We start from the raw sequence: 21,074 nt of genomic DNA on the forward strand, positions 1-21,074 counted from the left end.
TCCTTTGAATCTTGCATAATGATAATTGATAAGTGCTTAAAAACTCCAAGTGACTCACCTGAATTAAACAGAAGAGCCTTATCTCAACTATTCAGTCTGATAAAAGCCAACACTTGACTGCTTTGATGTGTTGGAACACAGTATCACCTCTCATTAAAACTCTCTGATAACAGTACAGCGAGCTTAAGTGATTTGCCAATTTGGTATCTCAGTGGGCCTTCTTAGGAACTGCTACCTACATGCAAGGAAGAGAAGTCCTAATGACAGATAAAGGTAAAATCTATAGCTCAAGATGAGCACCCAAAACATTGTGGAGTGGGTGAATGTTATTAGGTCCTTTCAAGCTAGAGAATTATTTTAAACTACAGAAAGCAATTTGTTGAACTACCTTGGAGAGACAGAGAGAGGGTTCTGATGATCTGTCCAGGTAAGCAGAAGTTTCCTGCAAAACTAAATTCAGTGTGATATGCTGGAACATTTCAAACGTGTTTTTCATGTAATCTGACAACATCTTGTCATGTTACTATTACTAGATGAATTTATATTTGTTGAACATGCATTTGTACTGGGTGTACAATATTAGTAGTAATGCTTAATATTGATGTTCTAACTAGCATTTAGCAATTCCAGATCAAATCAAATAAAGTGTATTTAGCTTTTTTCTCTCTTTTTACATGGCCGTATCCCCTTTCAGTGTCATTGCAGGATATTACCATGAGGAAAGCTTTCCGCAGTTCCACAACTCAAGATCAGCAGCTGTTTGACCGCAAAACTCTGCCTATTCCTTTGCAAGAAACCTATGACATTTGTGAACAGCCTCCTCCTCTTAACATTCTCACCCCTTACAGGTTAGTTAAAAAAACAATCAAAACTAATTTCTAGCTAGTTATATGTAGTAAAGATTCTATATTAAGTCATCATGCTCATGTTGAGTAGTGCTGGAAGAGCCGCACTGGAAAACAGTGAAGCTGCTTGAGGAGTACAGATAAGAGAAGACATTGAACGTGTTAAAACCTTGTTCTAGTTTACTCAAATTTTACTCTAACCTAACAATGGTAAGAAAAAGTATTTTCGATTATCTGTGCCTATTAAGCTGAGTAATGCTCTTGAATAAGAACAGATGAAAACAAGTGATAGAATACATAGAAAGAAATGTCTTCAGCAGAGGTGAATATTCTTTGCTACATCCAAATCAGTCTGAATCAATAGTTGCAACACTAGCCACTCAGATTTACTTTTGAATTGTTGGACTAAGAATTATCTTATTAAGGATACTCATTTTATCTTTACCTTGTGTTAAAGTCACTTCTCTAGAATCTGAACCTTGATACAAGGAAAGATGATAAAGAGTGATGTCGTAGGAGATCAGTTTTTAACTTCTGTCTGTTCATCTGTGGCAAAATATTTCCAGGCGTGAAATAGCACATATTCTTGAATAAGCCTTTATTTTTTGTGTTAACGCTTGTTGTCGAATAAACATTATATCCTGTTTGGGTCATTGTATTGCAGGGATGATGGAAAAGAAGGTTTGAAGTTTTATACCAATCCTTCATACTTCTTTGACCTCTGGAAGGAAAAAATGTTACAGGACACTGAGGACAAAAGAAAAGAAAAGAGGAAGCAGAAGGTATGTATGTTAGCTTTGTGTAGTTGGTTGTTTTTTGTGTTGTTTTTTTTTTTTTTCCTGGAAGTGGTTCACTTGCTTATACGGTGAATTTTGGTTATGGTATTAATAACAATACAGACTTTACAGAAATATGGTCATCTTCATTCAACTGAAACTACTTTTGTTCATTCAAATTCCCTTGACTTAACAAACAAATATTTAATAATAATATGAATGTGCCCAAAGGTTTCATATTGCCTTAAAGTAAATAAAAGCAGGTTTGCCAGAAGCTATAAGAACCTATAAATCACCTACAGTGACTCAAGAAAGAGCAAAAAAGAAATAAAAAATTTTGCTAGACCACTTTTTTTTTTTTTTTATGGTACAAAACCGTGACAGTCTCACAGATGGGAAAAAAAAAAAAACAACCACCAACTGCAACAATACCCAAATGAAATCCTTATGCACATATTTACTCTAAACAAGGCAGAAATTAGCAGGAATTGAGCAGTTTGTATATATTTTCTTAAATAAGCAGTTTTGAAAAGATAGTGCTGCTTTTTTTGTTTCTTCATGATTCTGTATATTTCATACGTAAAGACAATAAGTATAACTGATTCAGCGTTTCATTTCAAGCAGTATAAAAATCTACCTAGGCAGTTATTTTCCCCTGCCTTATAAGTAACTTATGCATTAGAGTGAATCTTCTGCCTTTTACAATGCTTTTTGGTTTATATATTTGTATTGTCCAAAATTTAATTTTTGTTGTTTCTTCTTGCTCTTGAATTGGGATTGTTTTTCATTGTTTTATGCATGATGTATAAATGCAACTAGTTGAAAAATGTTGTCTTAATTGTCACTTTTGTTTGCACAACTCTCCTACAGCAGAAAAATCTAGATCGCCCTCATGAACCAGAAAAAGTGCCAAGGGCACCTCATGATAGACGGAGGGAGTGGCAGAAGCTAGCCCAAGGTCCAGAGCTCGCAGAAGATGATGCAAACCTCTTGCATAAGCACATTGAAGTTCCTAATGGGCCAGCCTCACATTTTGAATCCAGGTTTCTTTTTCTTTTTATTTTTCCTATCCATTATTAAGTATAGTTACTTGTAATGTACAGCAAATATGCTTGAGGAGTGGTAGATGATGAGATGCTACTGCTTTTCTTGAAACACACTGAAAATTATTGACTTAGTTCTATCAAAAGTCAGTTTTAAAATTCTCAGTCGGTGTATCTTTACAAGAGTTATTATTATCTTGTTATTGAAGTAATCTGTTTGTGACTTGAAGGAAATATAGTCAGTATATCCCAGTCTTGACCTTCAAAAATCCCCATTATTCCAAGTGCTTGATTTTTCTTACAGCAGACACTGCCAAGATTATATGGTGGGTGTGATGTGAACAAATGTCCATTTGGAACTCGAATGAGACCGCTGAGCTTCTCTTTACTCATGAACAAATCCAAGATTTGATTGATACTTCTGGTTATGATCTATTACAAAATCCAACCTGTTGAATTTTCATTTCACAGCACATATTTGCAGGTGGCTAAATGCAGCATTTTACATAGTATTTCTCCTGTGTTTCCTTTGGTGATGCTTGTGCAAAACCAATTCTATTTTATCAGCTGAGAAAATTATGATAAGAAAGAGGGCTGAAAAGTAATGTCAGCATTGGAGGTGTTTTTTTTTTTTTTGGAGGTGTGGTTTTGGTGTGATTTGGTTTGCTTTGGGCTGGGTTGTTTGTTTGTTTGTTTGTTATATTGTTGGTTGTTTGTTGCCCTATACAACAAAATAAACAAATAAATGAATCCTGCCCCATCTTTCACTGGCCAAGCATTTTGTTTAACTTAATAGGGCTTTCAGATACACTTAATAGTAGCAGTGGATAACTTACAGCATCTGTTGGAGATAATGTTCTGTGTCTGAGAAGTGGAAAAAGCTACTTGTAGAAAAGCTAGCTGTTTGAATTCATAAAGGAAAAATGATCTCAGTTTAGCCAGTAGGGTACTACTTAAGCTGTGGCAAAGAATGTTTTTGTGGGAACAACTTTGTAGTATCTTATCTCTGTAAACAACTCTGTTAAATAGTTAGCAGAAACATCTGCTTTCCTGCTGTCCTTTTCTTTTGTTGTACTGGATTTCATATTAGGCATACTTCTTGCAGGACTCCTTTTATAGCCAGGACCCTCACCAAGACCTTGATTATCTCAGTAACACTAGTGAAATTATGAATAATGCAGTAGTGCTTGACGGCACTGCGTGTGCAGAAGATGTTATTCAGATATAGAAGAACAGAGTGCTTTTGAATAACAGAGTAATAGTTTTGCCCTCTGATTGTTTAATAGTCTTGGATATTACACTGGTAGCAGTACGTATAAAGGTGAAATACTTCTATAAGCATTGGGCAGTGTTCTGCAAACACATTTCATCTATATTTCATTGAGACATTTAAGCAGTTATTAATATTTTTAGTTAAGTGATTAATTAAAATTTTCTAGCAGATCAGGCCCTCAAAGGGTGTCTAAATTTGCAAGTTGAATTATTTTATGCTGTCTTTATTTGCATTTAGCTGTATTTGATGTTACTACTCAATAGTAAATCTTCTTTAGATTACCTTCTTTGCATCTATTATATAGCTATAAAATACTGGATCTAAAGTAGTGTGTTCTCCAGTATAGAGAATGCTGGAGTATGGATTAAAATACTGGAATGAAGATCCTCTGACAAGATCAATTAAATTATTCAGTTGTAAATTCTACCACTTGATGGATGTTATGAAAGAATGTTACAAAAGAATGTGTTTGCTCATATGCTGGGTTTTAGGAGCTGAAACTATTACAAATATAATGCCTGTTGCATAACATACTGCTGTGTGCATATTCCTGGTTGTATTGATATGTGTACCTAAATCAAAGTAACGTGATTCGTGAACTCTAAGATCAGGCATATAATGTAGAAATTGTCTGATATACCTGTCAAAAGCACTGAGCCTTTGAGCTGCTAGAAGCAGTGGCATGGGAAATTGGATATATTATTAAAAAGTCATTAAGTATATAATATACAACATTAGTGAAGAGAAGATCTTGGAATTCAGAAACAAAACTGAAATATAAAACAGTAACAGAGAGCAATAATACTTAGATTTAACAAAGGATCGTTTTTCACTGCTTTCCTACAGATCTCAAGCATATGTGGACCATATGGACGGATCATATTCTCTTTCTGCATTACCCTATAGCCAGATGTCTGAACTTCTGAACAGAGCTGAAGAGCGAGTGTTGGTCCGACCACATGAACCACCACCACCACCTCCAATGCACGGTACAGGAGATGTGAAACCTGTGCCTCCTTGTGTTAGGTAGGTAAAGAGCGGTCAAGTCACATGCAGTCCTGTTGGGAAATTTGTTTTCTACTACCCCACTAACAGTTATGAGTGTTACTTTTGTGTGGCCCGGGTGGTACGTACACTCTGTGTCAGTCCAGCAGCCTGACTTCTCCACAGCCACAGGGCCATGTAGGAGTTGGGGAGAAGAGTTAAAACCTAAGTCTCACAGTGTGTAGTTTTGGAAACAGATGCCACCTAGCTATTGGTATTTTACCTGTGTAACCTTCTGAGGATAACTGTTTGGAAAATGTTTCTTTGAATGATGTTGGAATCTCAACATTCAGTTTTGGAGTTTTGAAAATCCGGAAATCTGACATTTGTACTACTGAGCTGTGTTTCATCATACATGGAAGGAAGAACGTACTGTGGTAAGAAGGTTAGCTGACAAAACTACGCATTCATTCCATGTGCTAACTTACAGTGACTTTTTTTCCCCTCTGTTATTTTAATTTTCATTTCTCTGCCTTTCCAGAGCTGGATACATACTTAAAATATTTTCACCCCGCTAGTACTTTTGTATCAAAAATCTTAGTTTAGGGTCAGGTATGTACAGTTTGGAATAGAGGACAGTTGAGTTGTTTCGTCCATGAGATATTCTTCTCTCAAGAAGAATGTCTTTTTACTCCCCAGGAGAATATATGCAGAATGGCAACAGTTTTAAAATTAATTTTACCACAGCAGCTGAAAGAAATCCTCTAGTGGTCTTTCTGGAAAGTAATTTTACTGTTCCTATTTGCATTTGATTCACATATTCATTGCACTGTAATGAATAGTTAGCATATAAACATACACTTCTGTAGATAAAACTGATGACCTTTAATATAAGCCTCACTCACTCTGTCATCAGACCCTAAATGTGCATTTTGCTTTTACTCATTGCATTTAGTGTTCTGGAGGGTTTGGGTTAATTGGTTTGGTTTAGGTTCTGTTGGTTAAAGCAGTTAATCAACCACTAGTTCCCTTCAGGTAAATAACTTCAGATAAATAACTTTGATTTACTCAGAGTTGAGAGGATAGAATAATACTCACCATAGGAAACATCTGATAAAGATGCAGGTTTGCATAAACTTGATTAATAGTTGGATGTGAGCAAAGGTCTGTTGGAAGACTGATGCATACTGCATACTGAGAATTTACATGTATTAACGGAGGTTACCTTGAAGTCATCATAATACATAACATTCTTTAATGGCCAGTGCTCAGTATTCTTTAATTGTAGAAATTAATCTATTACTATTTTTTTCACTCTGCTACTCAATAACTTTGTCATGTTCTTTCAGTTCTACTACTGGATTGGTAGAAAACCGTCCTCAGTCCCCAGCGACAGGCAGACCACCGGTGTTTGTGAGCCCCACTCCTCCTCCCCCCCCACCACCACCTCTTCCATCTGCTTTGTCCACTTCATCACTACGAGCTGCGATGACTTCCACACCGCCTCCCCCAGTCCCACCTCCTCCCCCACCTCCCGCTGCTGCTCTGCAGGCCCCAGCCGTGCCACCTCCGCCAGCTCCTCTCCAGATAGCTCCTGGGGTCTTACATCCAGCTCCACCTCCAATTGCCCCTCCCCTGGCACAGCCCTCCCCGCCTGTCACTAGAGCTGCACAAGTGTGTGAAGCGGTACCAGTCCACCCAGTTCCTCCTCAAGGTGAAGTACAGGGACTTCCTCCACCACCTCCACCTCCTCCCTTGCCACCTCCTGGTATTCGACCCTCTTCTCCTGTCACAGTTGCAGCCCTTTCTCATCCCACTCCTGTTCTTCACCCTCCTCCCACAACCATTGTCCCTGGCCCTCATGCTCCTCTCATGCCTCCATCTCCACCATCACAAGTGATTCCTGCTCCTGAACCCAAGCGCCACCCTTCAACTCTTCCTGTAATCAGTGATGCTAGAAGTGTGCTGCTGGAAGCAATACGGAAAGGTATGGAACAAAAAGAATGATCTCAGAAACTTAATAAATCCTCATTGGCTTTAAAAGATGGAATATTTAACATGTAAGAAGTTAGTTTAGAGAAATGCGTCTTAGCTCTGTTTTTGTTCTCTGTTCTCTCAGCGTGAAGACTGCCAAATAGACAGATTTTCTTTTTTTCAGTTTGTAATTGCACTTATCAGATCTCTAGTTTGGATGGCAAAACTGATTCTCTGTTAAGTTAGATCGGAAGAAGTGTACATGTGTTTATAGATCATCTTTGGAGATTATCTCTTCATTTCTGTCTGCCTATTTCTCATAGCCTGCAGATTGTGTAGAAGACAAGAACATTTATTTTCACAGACTTCTAGATAAAAGCAGAGCAGTTCAATGAATGTTTTGATCGTATTATCAATGTACTACGGTAACATCTAAAGGGCATCAGAAATCGCTGCTAAAGACCTAAAGGTGTTTAGATTATAGTCTGAACATGTCTCCACACAGTGGTGTTAAACAGAGCAGTTGCACTTTCCCAGCTGACAAAGTGCAAGTGAATGGCAGAGACCCAGGGCAATGTTTCCTGGTCATCCAGGGGAAGGAGTTGTCAGATCTACAATCTGACAAATCCCTGCTGCACTCTGAGTGCTGCTGTTGGACTTTGTGATATCTTTGAATAGCGGTTCTTTCTCAAATATTCCTTGAACTACATTCTTCTACTTTTCCTGTGCCTCTACAACACAGTACGGAATCTGTATTGTACTGCAATATCCATAGTCTGTAACACTTATTTGAGGTAATTTTTAATGCACATGAATTGATAACATTTGAATAGAGTAGTATTGTCTGTACCAACAGTAGTAGAGAAGACCAGCAAAAAAACTAAGGAGGGCCTGTTGGTGCAGTTTAGCTGATCCCTGAAAAAGCTTTTGACCGAATCTTGCATAAGAAAGAGGCCCAATTGCCATAGCTTAAATTCCACCCCAGTACATGTGCTATCACCTGACAGTGGAGGGGGGGGCTATTAAGTACAGGATTTAGGTCAGTCTATGGTGTCATGAATATAAATCCCCAAATACACAATCTCTGTCTTGTTTCAAATTGTGTTACCAGCATTTAGCTTTCTTATATTATTAGTGTACGTTATTTCAGCTTTGTATTTGACTTACATAATATTTTATTATAAAACAGGCTGTTGCACGTTCAAAACTGAGTTACAGGGAATTGTATCTTGCTAGGATACCCAAATAGCTTTAACTTTTAATTGAAGCCATGAAGAGAGAGTATAAAAAGTGTTAAAAACGCTAATAGTAAGACAGCTTAATCACTTAGAATGGTGCTAAAAAATATGGATGTATCTCTAATTGGAAATCAAGAACAGGATGTTGTAGTAGGACTGGTGGTCCTATCTGCAGCAGTAATTCTGACATTCCCCTCTCTAAGAGCTGACAGAGAACTTCCCCCTGAGGAGGACAGTGCAGTGTCCTCAGTCTTTGCTTTGCTGGCAAAGCACTCAGTGATTCATGAGCTAAATACTTTGTATAACGATAAAGCAGGGCAGTAACAATTCTGTGATTTGATGTTCTTCAGGTATTCAGCTGCGTAAAGTTGAAGAGCAACGCGAACAAGAAGCGAAACATGAGCGCATTGAGAACGATGTTGCTACCATACTTTCTCGTCGCATTGCTGTAGAGTACAGTGATTCGGAAGATGATTCAGAATTTGATGAAGTGGATTGGTTAGAGTAAAATTAATACATTGCTGTACGCTACAAAATCGAATGCTAATGTCCATTGTGGTGCTTGTTCTTTGGAAGTTTGATGGTCATTTCTAGTGTTTTTTGTATTCTTTTCTTTACACGATTAATCCATGTTTTTCTACTTTTCAGTTTACAAGCAATTCCTAGTGCATCTTTTGAAACTAAATGTTTTACAGTGGCTTTTCTTACACATCTCTTTCTTTGGAAGAACATACTTTGTTCCAATAGACCACTAAGTATTAAGCATGGGCAGCTGTTGGTAGAGTAGCAGTTTCAATTTTTTGGCATATCTTAACTGTGCACTTTGTGAATTTTAAGTTAATGAAGGCAACTGAGATTGACATTCCGAGGGCAGCTGTATGTACTAATGAGCCTTATTCCACTTCTGTAATGTTTTAAAAACATTAAACCTAGCTATTGAGATATCACTGCCTCAGTTACATCTGTACAATAGAAGTACATATAGTTAGCAGCACTGAACACACTGAAAGGAAAATTGATCTTTTGGGATTTTATTATTGTTTTATTGTTGTTTTTAAATAATTATGGCCTTATTTGAATGTTTAGAGATCCCCTTTCCCTTCTTCCCTCCCAGGTACATATTGTGTGGTACTATTTTTGCCTGCATAATACAAGTTTAATTTTTTTCTTCGTGAAATCTTCTGACTTAAACATGCTGTGTAACTTATGTAACTGTTAAAATAACAGTTTGATTTAATAAATGGTTCATTTTAAATGTTCCTGGTTGTTGCTCTTTCAGTGAAGCCTGCTTTTTACTGCTACAACTGAGGCATACCTGGATATCACAGATTCAATCTGTGGCCTTCAGAGGTGCAGTAAGTATTCTCTTGATTGAAGGACCTATGTTAAACAAAAAAAACAACGTATGTACTCTTATCATCAAGTGATACAAGAAGATGAAAACTTAATGTGATCCATTAGTTAAAGAAAAAAAAAGTGAGAACTTGTGGTCAATATGGTTTAAGTGTTTTGTTGGTTTTTTTTTAGAAGCTTTGGCATTGTATTTTGAGAAGTGGAGATACAGCGGTCAAAATCACAATCAGTGATAGATTGCTAAGAATATGGGTAATACTGCAAAGTGATTTTTTTAAGTACTGAGAATGTTGTGTATGTTACAACATTGAATAGTTACAGGGCTTTTGTGTTTCCATTCTCTAGAATAACTTTCTCGAGTGTGAACATAAAGTCAAAACTCTTTTGATAATGGAAGCATGAGAAGCTAAAGAGTGCTCTACTTACTTAGTCCTGGAAAATGGAATTACCAAGTAGTGGGAAAGCAATGTTTAAAGTTGGAACAAGGTTTCTGAAGGTGAGATATGAGATGTGAAGAGGGTGGATTTAGATTAGATATCAGGAAGAAATTGTTTACTGTGACACTGGAACAGGTTGTCCAGTGAGACTGAGGGTGCCCCCTCCCTGGAATCGTTCAAGGCCAGCCTGGATGGGGCTTTGAGCAGCCTGGTCTAGAGGACGGTGTCCCTGCCTGTAGCAGGGGGCTGGAATTAAATGATCTTAAGGGTCTCTTCTAACCCAAACCATTCTGTGATTCTGTGTTCTGTAGGATGCAGAGCAATTTGCAGAGGCATGTGGCTATTAGCCTGTTTGTGGGACCGAGCAAATCTCCAGAAATGCAGACAAGTAGGACTACAGCAGCTCTTCCAGCTTCTCTGTCACCTTCAGAGGTTATGCTGTAATTTTATCTAATTGAAGAATTTTTCCATTGCAAGGGTAGTGCCTTTGTTACATTTGCAGTTTTCCTTTTAGATATTCTAGATGCAGCCTGCACTGTCACTTGAGCTGAACAGCATCATGGTGCCTTGGCTGGCACTGCTCAAAGCTGATGGTCTCAGTGTGCCACCACATCTGCCCTGTAGGTGTGCTGACTGCATCTGGTATCTATGAGCTGGGTGTGTTGCATAGCATCAAGAAAGCCCAAGGGCTAGTGTGGGGAAAAAAAATTTACATAACTGCAGTTATCACATACTTGGCTTGAATATATTAAAAGTCTTGATTGATAAATGGTTGCTATTGACCTGTTTCACTGTCCAGGTGATTAATAGTACCTCTTCCCAACTGGTTCCCAGGGCAGACAAAGCACTCATTTCATCTGGTGGAGTCACAAGTTAATGAACCTTGTCAGAGAAAAGTCAGGAGTTAAATTCAGGCAGGAATTCAAAGACAGGATTCTTGGCCTTCTGCCATCGCTACAGCTTTCTGCCATAGCAACTGGTCTCCAGCCAGCGATAGCATGATTCACGAGGACTGAGAGGTGATTGTTGGATTTGAATATTTGCATGTACAGATATACTCAAAGTCAGGCCTCTGTAGTTGCTGTGATTTGTGGTCCTCTTTCTGGAGGTTCTGTCTGCCCTTCTCATTTGGTGGAATGCTGCTTGGGGGCTGCTTGTGCCAGCTATTAGCTGTGTAAAAGATTATTGATCGCTGTGTCTTGGAAGCTGCAAAATCAAGTCTCCTGTATTGAACTGTTTATAGGTTCTGTATTTACAGAAGTTAGTTAAAATCAAAGGCTCAAAGTCTGCCATGGAAATGTCTCAGTAGTGCTGTTCAGTGCAAGTGAAGAGAAAGCTCTGTAAAACTTCACACCTTTCTTGAGCTGTAAGATTATTGTTAAAAATGATCTCTCTTAAAAAAAAAAAAAAAAAAAAAAAAAAGAGGGAAAGCAAAGAACAAAATAAAAGCACAGAAGCAGTATTAGATACTGGGGGACAGAACTGCAACAGAAGACAGAGTTACAGAAGTGATCATTTAAGTGTTACATCAAATGGTAAAGTAACAGTGGAGTAATCATGGTAACACGAAATAAATAGATGAGTGGATGAGAACAAGTACTGAAGAAACCAAAATGACAAGGAGATGTAATTCTGATTCTTTTTTAGCATTACATTGTGAACAGCGCCTTTAAATATGAAGTACCATTAAGGGATTATGTAATCTCCTGTTACATTGGAACCAGACAAGCAGGAGGCAGATTTAAACCCTTTGAACTGTTGCTGGCAAAACCATCCCTTTGTGAATTCTGCAGAGGGGTGCCATGCCCAGCTCTCAGGGTTGTTGACACTGTCACAGGGCTGAGCTTTGGCATGTGCTGTGGAATGTGGGCATACTACCAGGTACCTGTGGCCCCAGCTGTGTTGCAGCTGGTTAGATTAGGTCCCTGCCATACTGGGACCAGCTCAGTTTGCCAGCTTGGCAAGCACAGGGTGCTGCCGTGGTGTAGGACTCATGGAAAGCACAAGGGCTTCCTCTGCAAGGTGGGAGAAGCCTCTGGCCCATTGCTCAGACCTGGCTGTGCCACCTGTGTCCGTCAACTCCTCCAGCCCTTTGCCATGTCTTTACACAAGAGTCTTCACGTGCTGCTTTAATGCATTACCATCTGGGGTACTTCCACCATGGTCCACACCCTCATTGCACTGGCAGGTGAGGCAGAGGGACAGCATGGTCTTTTTACCAAATCACTTGCACGTTCTCAGTAGACAGACTTTGTTACTGCTGAAACCCAGTGGTTTCAACACAGCTCTATGAAAGTATTATTAAAAAACAAAACAACAACAACAACAAATCCTAACAAAAACCCTCCAAAATTATCCCTGTTTACTGTTTTGGTTTTTTTTCTTTTTAGTGACTCCTTTGCGAGCCATTTCCTTCATCACAGATTGACAAGACCAACACATGGTTCCTTTGGGCTCCCCACATTGCTTCTGCTGTGCCTCACGCAGAGCTATGTTGCTTCTACTTTGGCTCCGCACTTCCCAACCAGCCTGAAATAACAAGCTGCCCAGTCCCCTACCCTCAACAAGAGTAGCATAGAGTCAGGGAATTTGCATGCTCGTATAGCTTAATGCTGACTCTTGGGCTGAATCTCTTTTTATGTTTTGGCAACCTTGCCCGTGGCAGGGGTTTGGAACTGGATGGGCTTTAAGGTCCTTCCAACCCAAACTGTTCTATTATTCTGGTGTTTGAAAACATGATTGGTAGGTAAAACTGAAGGGGTTCTTCCTACCGTTGCTTGTGCTCATTGGTTCTTTATTGGGGCCAGCCACCACTGCAGCCCCAATAATACCATCTGTGAGGGCTGCAGCTGAGGCTGCCCTGGGTGCTCACAAGCAGCCATCTGATGTCCTGGCTATGTATGGCCAAAAGTCCCAGGATGCAGCTCATGAATTGTTCCTGTCATTTACTTTCTGATGGGATGCTGCATGCTCTCCTTGTTGTTTTAAATTATTGGTTTTGTTGTTATTGCTGTTGTTTTTTTTTCCCCACAGGTTTAGCAAGCAAACAGTGGGAGACTGAAAAATTAAAGCCATAAAGTAATCTGCATATTATCAGCAATTACCATGAATCAAAAAACCACTTCAGCTGGTTATTATTTCCCCGATAATGTAATTCTCTGTGCTGACAAAGGTAGGAAACACTCATTTTCACCACAATAGCAAATGATTTCCTGCTGTGAGCATAATACTCTATCAAGCAGTTTAGTGACCACATAAACCCAGCTAATGAAGTTGGCATAAGATACAAGGGCTCTTGGAACAAAAAACCTCAAAAGAACTCACGTGTGCTGGGAGGGAAGATGGCCTGAAAGTTAAGCGCAACTCCCTCAACCTTTCTTCATAGGAGAGCTGTTTCAGCCCTTCGACCACCTTTGTGACCCTCCTCTGGACTTGCTCCACCAGCTCTGTGCCTTTCTTTTGCTAGAAGCCCCCTCACCCGGGTGCAATACTCTGAATGTGGCCTCACAAGGGCAGAGCAGAGAGGAACAATCCCTTTCCTCTCCCTGTTGGCCTCACTTCTTGTGATGCAGCTCAGGATGCAGTTGGGCTTTCCAGGCTGCAAGTGCAGACTGCTAGCTCATGTCCAGCTTCTTGCACATCACAACCTCCAAGTCCTTGTCCTTGTGCTTACTCTTAAGTGAGTTCCCACTCCGTACTTGTGTCTGGGATTGCCCCCACCAAGGTGCAGCACTTTGTACTTCCGTTCACGCGGGTCCTCTTCAAAAGATGAAGCACAAGCTCTGAACTACATTGGACAGAGAGCGGAGCATGCGGTTTCTCAGCCGCTCAAGCCTTCCTGAAACATCTCCACCCATCTTTATGTTTTCTGCAGCACCCCCCAACAGCCCTGCAACCTCCTGCATGTCTGTGGCCTTTCGGTCCAGGCTGACCCCTCGGCAGCGCACTTCGGGCCGGGCCGGGAGGGGGCAGCAGCGCCCCGCAGGCGGGGAAGCTCATCTCTTTCCTGCGGTATTTTCCCGTGGGGTTTCCCAATGTTTCCAAAAATACCGTCTGAAAAGAAAAGAAAATCGTGAATGCTGGGAGGTTTGCTGATGTTGCGGGCAGAGACTGGAGCGTGTTGGGGTTTGCAGAGGAACAAATCGCTGTGTTCACATCAGGCTGCTCCTCCGCATGGCGGTGGTGGTTCTGCAGGGGCTCTTACTTGCAGGAAAGCTGCATGAGAAATGCAGGGTGTTACAGGTGTCATTCCTTACAGGTCGGTACCATCCTTAAACAGCTTCAACAACTTCAGTATTTTAGTTGTGCGAAGGACCCGCTTGAACTGAACCCCTGAGAATCCTTTGGGAAAACACACAGAAGAGCTCAGCAGGGAAGCCCTGGGGCAGGAGGGGAGCAGTACCTCTGTGGTTACTTCCCTCCCCCTAGGAAGCAGCAGGCAGATGGCAGGAGCCGTGCTGAGACCTCAATGAGTACTGTGAGTCTGTGGGCTCACAGGGGCAGTGCTCTTTACAAAGGTTTGGACACCATCAGTGCAGATGTCCAAACAAATCCCTCATTTTACAAAGTCTCTTATGGTACCGCTTGATGGGCTCCTGCCCACAGGCCGAGTAAGGGCAGGTCAGGCCCGGAGCTGAGGCAGGGTGTGGGCTCTGTGCTGAGCACTGCAGCCATGTCCCCTCCTCAATGGCATTGTCCATGCGGCCCCATGCCGTGGCCTCAGAGCACCTCTGGTTCCCATTAAATTCATAACAAGCCGATGCCCACCTCGTAAAATTGCTTCTGGTAAACATTGGAACCTTCATCAGCAACCGGATATTGAGGCACCTGTGCCTGCAATTTCCTCAGCTTGTTTGGGCACAGGTGCCTTTTACAGGCTTCAATAAATCAGACTGGTTACGTTGGTTAAACTGCTGCTGTTTTGTTTTGTTTTGTTTTGATTTGTTTGTCAGTTGTCCATGGATTAGGATATTAATGTTGTACATTACTCTGTCACACGCCTTCCTAACAAGAATATTCTTAGCAATACAGTAAGAAAATGCTGTGAGAATCTCCTTCCCCTACTCCACAAGGAAAAGCCACAACAGGCAGAAACATTTCTGTGTTCCCGCAGCCTCTCTGTGGGCCCTCGCTGCAATGTTCTGCTTGTCTACCCCAGGGACAGGCATCTCTATGAACATCCTCACACGTTCCTGGTGCCGAAAGAGCCTTCCATCTTTCCACCTTTCCTTTCTCCCTTCAGTTCTTGTGTTGCTTTGCACATTTTGTCCATAGGATGGAGCTCACATGTACGTGGAAAGGCAAATCCAAATTATATTCGTCTCTATGAAATCGTTCTGCTACCACACAGAGCCTTGCACTCTACAGATATTTAGGATAGGAATGAGTGATGATTCTGCGTGGGGTAACCAGCTCCTCCCATAAGAGCTTGAATATCTTATCCTCAGTGCCTGAACATCTATGAACCCTAGCAAACACAGGTTATACAAGGCAGTGCAAGCCTGTAAAGCTAAAGAAATCCAAGCACTAGTGCAGCAGCATAAAGTAAAGGGGTTTTGGAGTTCCTTTCTTGCACAGCTCCGTAGGTATTAGGCAGCATCTGGTCCATTGTGCTTACTAAGATGCATCCTGTACAGTACTTCTCGGAGGCTCCAGAGAATGGAATATTTGGGTTTTATTTGTCTAATTTAAACTCAATAGCATGAACATCCGAACAGATTGCCTCCCTGCAGATTTTCTGCAAGACTCTTTGTCCAATGTTGCTGTAATTTAGATAAATGCCAACTTGTCTTCACCAACCTTATAACTTTGACAAAAGCAACTATTGATTTTGCCTGATGTGATCCATCCCATATGAACACACTCAGCTTCTCACTCATCAGCTTGTTACCTGCTGCATTATTACATATTGATTCGCTTATTGGCTGTGTATATACCACCTGTAGAAGCTAGTTGAGTTGTTTGCCAGTTTAGGGGATCAATCTTCTCTCTTTTACTCCAGTTTTCTCATAGCAAAGCATTTCTGTAGTCTCTCAGAGCATTATTTTTTGTTGGGTCTCATAGGTTTCCCAAATGACCTGAGCAGAAAGAGACTCAGATGATCTCTTAAAATCCCTCATATCCTGACCTCTCTCAGAGCCACAAACCCGGTCTTCTAAGGTTACAGATGCTGACTTGTGCAGATATATACATGCACAACCACCTTAATTCTGCTGCCAGACACCATTACATTACAATTACCATTGTTAATGGGAGTGTCCTAATAATATGGACTAGAGTTTGACCCCATTTGTTTATCCCATCATTCCTGATTCAATTTGCAGCCTCTACAATGTGAAGCTGATTGGAATAGAGCATGTACAGTGACCAGACTTGAGTTTCTCCAGGAGATTGCCTTCCACTTCCTTAAGTTTTGCCAGTATCAATCCCTGCCCAGCAGGTGACCACTTACACTGTGTAGGTGGGAAGTGCTCAGTCCAGCAGCAATCACCCTCCCAGTGGTCATAGATAATTTGGAATAAAGAGCCCCTCCGTGGAAATTTAGGGAGATTGAAGTTAGATGTTGGGAAGAAATGCTTTGCTGAGAGAGTGGTGCGGCACTGGCACAGCTGCCCAGAGAAGCTGTGGGTGCCCCATCCTTGGAGGTGCTCAAGGCCAGGTTGGAAGGGCCCTGGGCAGCTGAGTTGGTAGGGGGCAGCTCTGCCCACAGCAGGGGTTGGGGCTGGGTGGACTTTCAGGTCCCTTCCATGCCAAACCATTCTGTGATTCTATGATTCTATGACTATGATTCTACGATTCTTTGTTTCTATGAAATCACTTCAGATATTTTTCCTGTTTGCTGCCAGTTTCCAAACCCAGATTTAGCTAAAGGACAAAGTCTGTTCGTTCCATACTCTTTTTGCACAGTGTCTCCCAGCAAGCCCTCAAGCCCAAGCAACAATGCTGCAGACACAGCTCTCCTCAGGCGACTTCAATTTCTCTGTGACAGCCTGGAGTTCATCTGGGTGCGATCGTTAATAGGAAATGTGGCAGAGCCCCTCCTGCTGCGATGGATGATTGGTAGTGCTGTGCATGCAAGGGGGGCCAACAAAAGAAAACTCAATTTGAAAAAATACTTGTGTATACACACACAAACTCAGAGTTCAATGTTTGATTAGGAGGATGCTGACACTCTGTAGAAAATGCTTCGGGGGAAAAAAGCCCTCAGTATATTTATTCACAGGCAATTCTGCATATATGGACTTTGTTCTGGAGTGCAGATTCTGTATGAGCTGGAGAAGAATCAGCACCTGACACAGCTAATCACAAAGTTACTACAGAAGCAATGAATTGTCTGTATATCTGATATATCTGTAATGTCTAAGCACCTGCCATTTCTTTATTTGCACAGAGCAAATACAGAACAACAGTTCTGTATGTAAAGTATGTTAATAACTGCAACAGTGGCCCAGGAAAGCAGCACTGAAAGAGACCTCAAGGGTTTACTCAACCTGTCGCTCCCCTCAAGCTCACAGTGTTGCTCCCAGGAGACTTTGGTGACTTGCTGTGGAAGGCTGCCGGTGAAGCAACATTTTCAAAAATCAGAGATGGCAACCACAGGATTACAGCACAGAGGAGCTTGTGGAAGGAGTGATGAATGAGATGTCTCTCACTCTGGAGACATGCATCTTGATAGGGTGAGGTGAGGGATGGGGCAGGTTGTCCATGGCCTTGTTGCTTATTGATGTCCAAAGTGCTGGAACATCCGAGAAATTGTGATGGTTTTAAGGAGGGTAATAGAGAAATAGATATTAAGGCAAGGCTGCCTGGGAGTAATCTGAGGAAGCAAGAGCAACAACTTTTCTTCTGTGTAGAATCAAACAGAGGTGATGCCAGGACAGAATGTCTGAGTGTCATAGGGTATTGGAGAAAAGAATAGAGGCAGGATGATGTAAAAGCTGGCTTGGACCATTTAAAAATGTTTCTTTTGCCTGTGGGCAAGACAGTCATGGAGGTAAGCGTGGACATGTCAGTCTCTGTTTCTGATTAACAAAAAAAGAAAATTGCAGACCACAAAGAGAGACTGTCTGAGGGTGAATCGCCTTCACACACAAGTGAACATGGAGAAGTACCCTGTGGAGAAAAGTTGAGCATCAGCAGAGTAAGTTTGCATCCATCTGAGGTATCCATCTGTGTTTATGCCCGAAGTGCAAAACCCAAGATTTTAGGGACATAATACCCTGGGACATAACACAGAAGATCCCTGCCATTGTGTTTTTTCCTCTTGAAGGGCTTTCCAGACAGACAACAAAAGCTGCCAGTAGCTTACAGATGTCTGGATGAGCAGCTACGAGATATGCTTGTGGTAGCAATGGTAATGGGTGGACGGTTGGACTAGATGATGTTGTAGGCCCTTTCCAACCTTGTGATTCTATGATTGCAGATTCTTCTAAGAAGCAGCAGGAGACAAAGAAAGCTGCAGTTATGACAGACTCCTCGTTTTTGTTTGCATCTCTACCAGATGAACTCACACAACCCTCTTATAGTTTTCCGAGGTGCAGCAAAGGGAGAAGTAGAACAAAAGCATTAAGGGGACCAGTCTCCTGTGAGTCGACATCCTCACAGCTCCTCACAAGTGAAATCCCACTGAGAGAAGCAGGGTAAGGGTCAGGTTTTTCATAAGGACACCTCTGCTTCCTGCGTGATGAATAAGCTTCATTGACACCAGATATTAGACATGCTCTGGTAAAGCAATGAGTGGTCATTTTAGACCAAGAACAGCAGGATGGAAGTGCATTATTAGGAAGCTTTTACCAATAGAGCAGGCATCCTACAGTTAGGTAGAAAGTCCCCTCTATGAAGGCAGAGCCAAAGCATTTCCTAGTTTCTAAAAATGCCCTATGAAAGAAGAAAAATGGAGACTTTCTGGGTGGCACAATAGCTGCCAGTGTAAGGGTAAGTCTCAGCGCAAAAGTGAGCAGTTGGGCATTCACCTAAATAAGGTGAGAGGGTGGCTATGCTTTGCAGAGCTGCTGGGCCTCTATTTCCTTCAAAAACATCTCACAGCTGAGGTAGCCTGTAGAACTGATGCTGCTGGGCAGCATGGCAACTGCAGCCAAGTTGGCTAATTTTTCCAGTTCCATTTCAGATGAAAATAATGCAATTAGCTGTTCTAGTTCGCAAATAGGCAGCAGCCAATTACTCTTACAACCCTCTGTTTAAACATCATGAGTGAAACTTTATGCAATGGGTTGCTCTGCACATACCTATCTCCCAGAAGACTGTCTTTGACTGTAAGGAGCAGATCAGGACACAGGGAGAGGAGTCACATCGAGCTGAGAGGCTGCTCAAAGTCTTGGGACTGTGCTTGGCACACTGATCACATTTAATCCCCAAATTCTCCCCGCAAAAGTCTTTCTGATGTGTTTATTTTGGCAGCGTAATTCAATCAACTTTATTATTTTCTGTGGGCCATTTATAGAACACTGAGTGTACAGAAAGGTTGAACCCTAAAGTTATTTTTCTCTCGTTTTCCTTATTTGCCACTGCACATGTACATTTAAGACAAAATACTGTACTGTTTGGAGAAATCATAAATACTTTAGAAGAATCTAACTTCCTACAAATTAAGAAGAATTAGCGTGGTGTCAAAATTCAAAGATTGCTATTGAAAAGGAGAGCGGTCTGCAGATTTACTGTTACACTTGTCTTCAATTTCCAACAGAAGAAACTTCTTTTGACAACACCTTAATATTACCTAGATGCACTTCTTTCTATAAAAAGCAACACCAACTAGAAGTGACAAATTATATCTGCCTGCAGGTATAAAATCACATCTCACTGTGACGCAAAGGATAACGTGTCGCTGACGGTGATGATTAGAAAAAATCAATCATTCAAAGCGTGTCATAGTTCTAATTACATTTTATAGAAGATTCAACCTTAATTCAGACAATCTTCATTTTGGAGAATGCTTCCAGAGCCTCTCTTTCTGCCTCAGTTTTAAACGTAATTATTAATCTGCATGTCATTACCTCATCAGTGAGAATGAGAATATGGATCCATGGATATGATATGGATATGGTTATGCCATATCTCAAGAATGACAGAAGTTTCAAGCTTACTTTCAAGAGTTTTTTCCAAACTTGCCCTGAAGAACCTCAGTCTTTCAACTCACCAATAAACTGAAGCTGTCAACCAACGATCAGGCCACTTGGATACACTCCTCCCCCAGAAAAAACTCTATATTAAAAGAGCCTGGGGGTGGACAGTGAGAGACAGGAAAAGAACAGGAGAATATTCCTTCAGTTATGATTTTTCCTTTCTTCCCCTGAAGCTGCTTTATCTCCTGATTGGGCCCAGGCTGCTACCAGTAATCCTCACCCTCACAAGAGGGGCAGCCTGCAGGCTGGTGCCTGGCTCTAAGTGCTTTGGGGATAAAAGCATGAAGCAAGCCAACGCCTTGGTACTTGTGGCCAGTAAGAAAGATTTCTGAGGAGACCACATTTAGGAATATAGATGCTTAAATCCTTATTCTAATTCTGATCCTAAGTATCTAATTCTCACTTTCATGCACAGATTCATCTTTAAAAATCTGACCCTTGGGGCTGCCATCCTGAAGATTTTACATAATAAACAAAGGAAATGAATAACTGTCTTTCCCTTCCGAGTAAAGGTAAACATGCAGATATGTTCAGAATCAGGAACTCAACTAACACAGAACTATTCCTTTTCCTTGATTACATAACCATAACTCCTATTTACATGTTTATGAATAAACACGGGGATACAACTTAACTATCAAGAGATATCTCTGTCAAGAGATAAAGCTCAACTCAGAAAATGTTCCCGTAACACTCACTCAAATTTACTGTTTCCACTCAACACAACTAATACTTACGTGCACTAGCAATAGGCAAAAGCTGTGAAGCGAAGTGCGTGCAAATATTGGCAGATGTTTTCCCAGGTATTTTCCTGACATGATCATCAGCCAGATTATGAACACTTGCACAGCTGTGAATGAGATCAAAAGGAAGCTCATATTGAATAACACTTTTGCAGGGAAAAGCACCTCCAGAAAATGCTCTAGTAACAGAAATATACATTACAAAATGAAGCTTTCTGGGAATGTAGACCAGAACCATAGCTCAGATCATATCAAGCAGCATGGGA

The 21,074-nt window shown here is 41.1% G+C and overlaps 1 protein-coding gene across 1 annotated transcript in view; it reads left to right on the forward strand.

The window, feature by feature from the left end:
• Positions 1 to 8,641, forward strand: part of WASF1 (WASP family member 1) — a gene marked incomplete at both ends in the record, with an annotated part of 30,238 nt that extends 21,597 nt beyond the window's left edge. Inside the window, 6 exons of the mRNA XM_079550127.1 lie at positions 695 to 848; positions 1,510 to 1,627; positions 2,492 to 2,664; positions 4,784 to 4,963; positions 6,271 to 6,908; positions 8,484 to 8,641. Coding sequence (XP_079406253.1) covers positions 695 to 848; positions 1,510 to 1,627; positions 2,492 to 2,664; positions 4,784 to 4,963; positions 6,271 to 6,908; positions 8,484 to 8,641 — 1,421 coding nt within the window. The remainder of the gene's footprint in view (positions 1 to 694; positions 849 to 1,509; positions 1,628 to 2,491; positions 2,665 to 4,783; positions 4,964 to 6,270; positions 6,909 to 8,483) is intronic.
• Between the last annotated feature and the right edge of the window lie 12,433 nt (positions 8,642 to 21,074).

This window comes from Tetrao urogallus (assembly GCF_951394365.1).
Source record: "Tetrao urogallus genome assembly, chromosome: 2".
NCBI lineage: Eukaryota > Metazoa > Chordata > Aves > Galliformes > Phasianidae > Tetrao > Tetrao urogallus.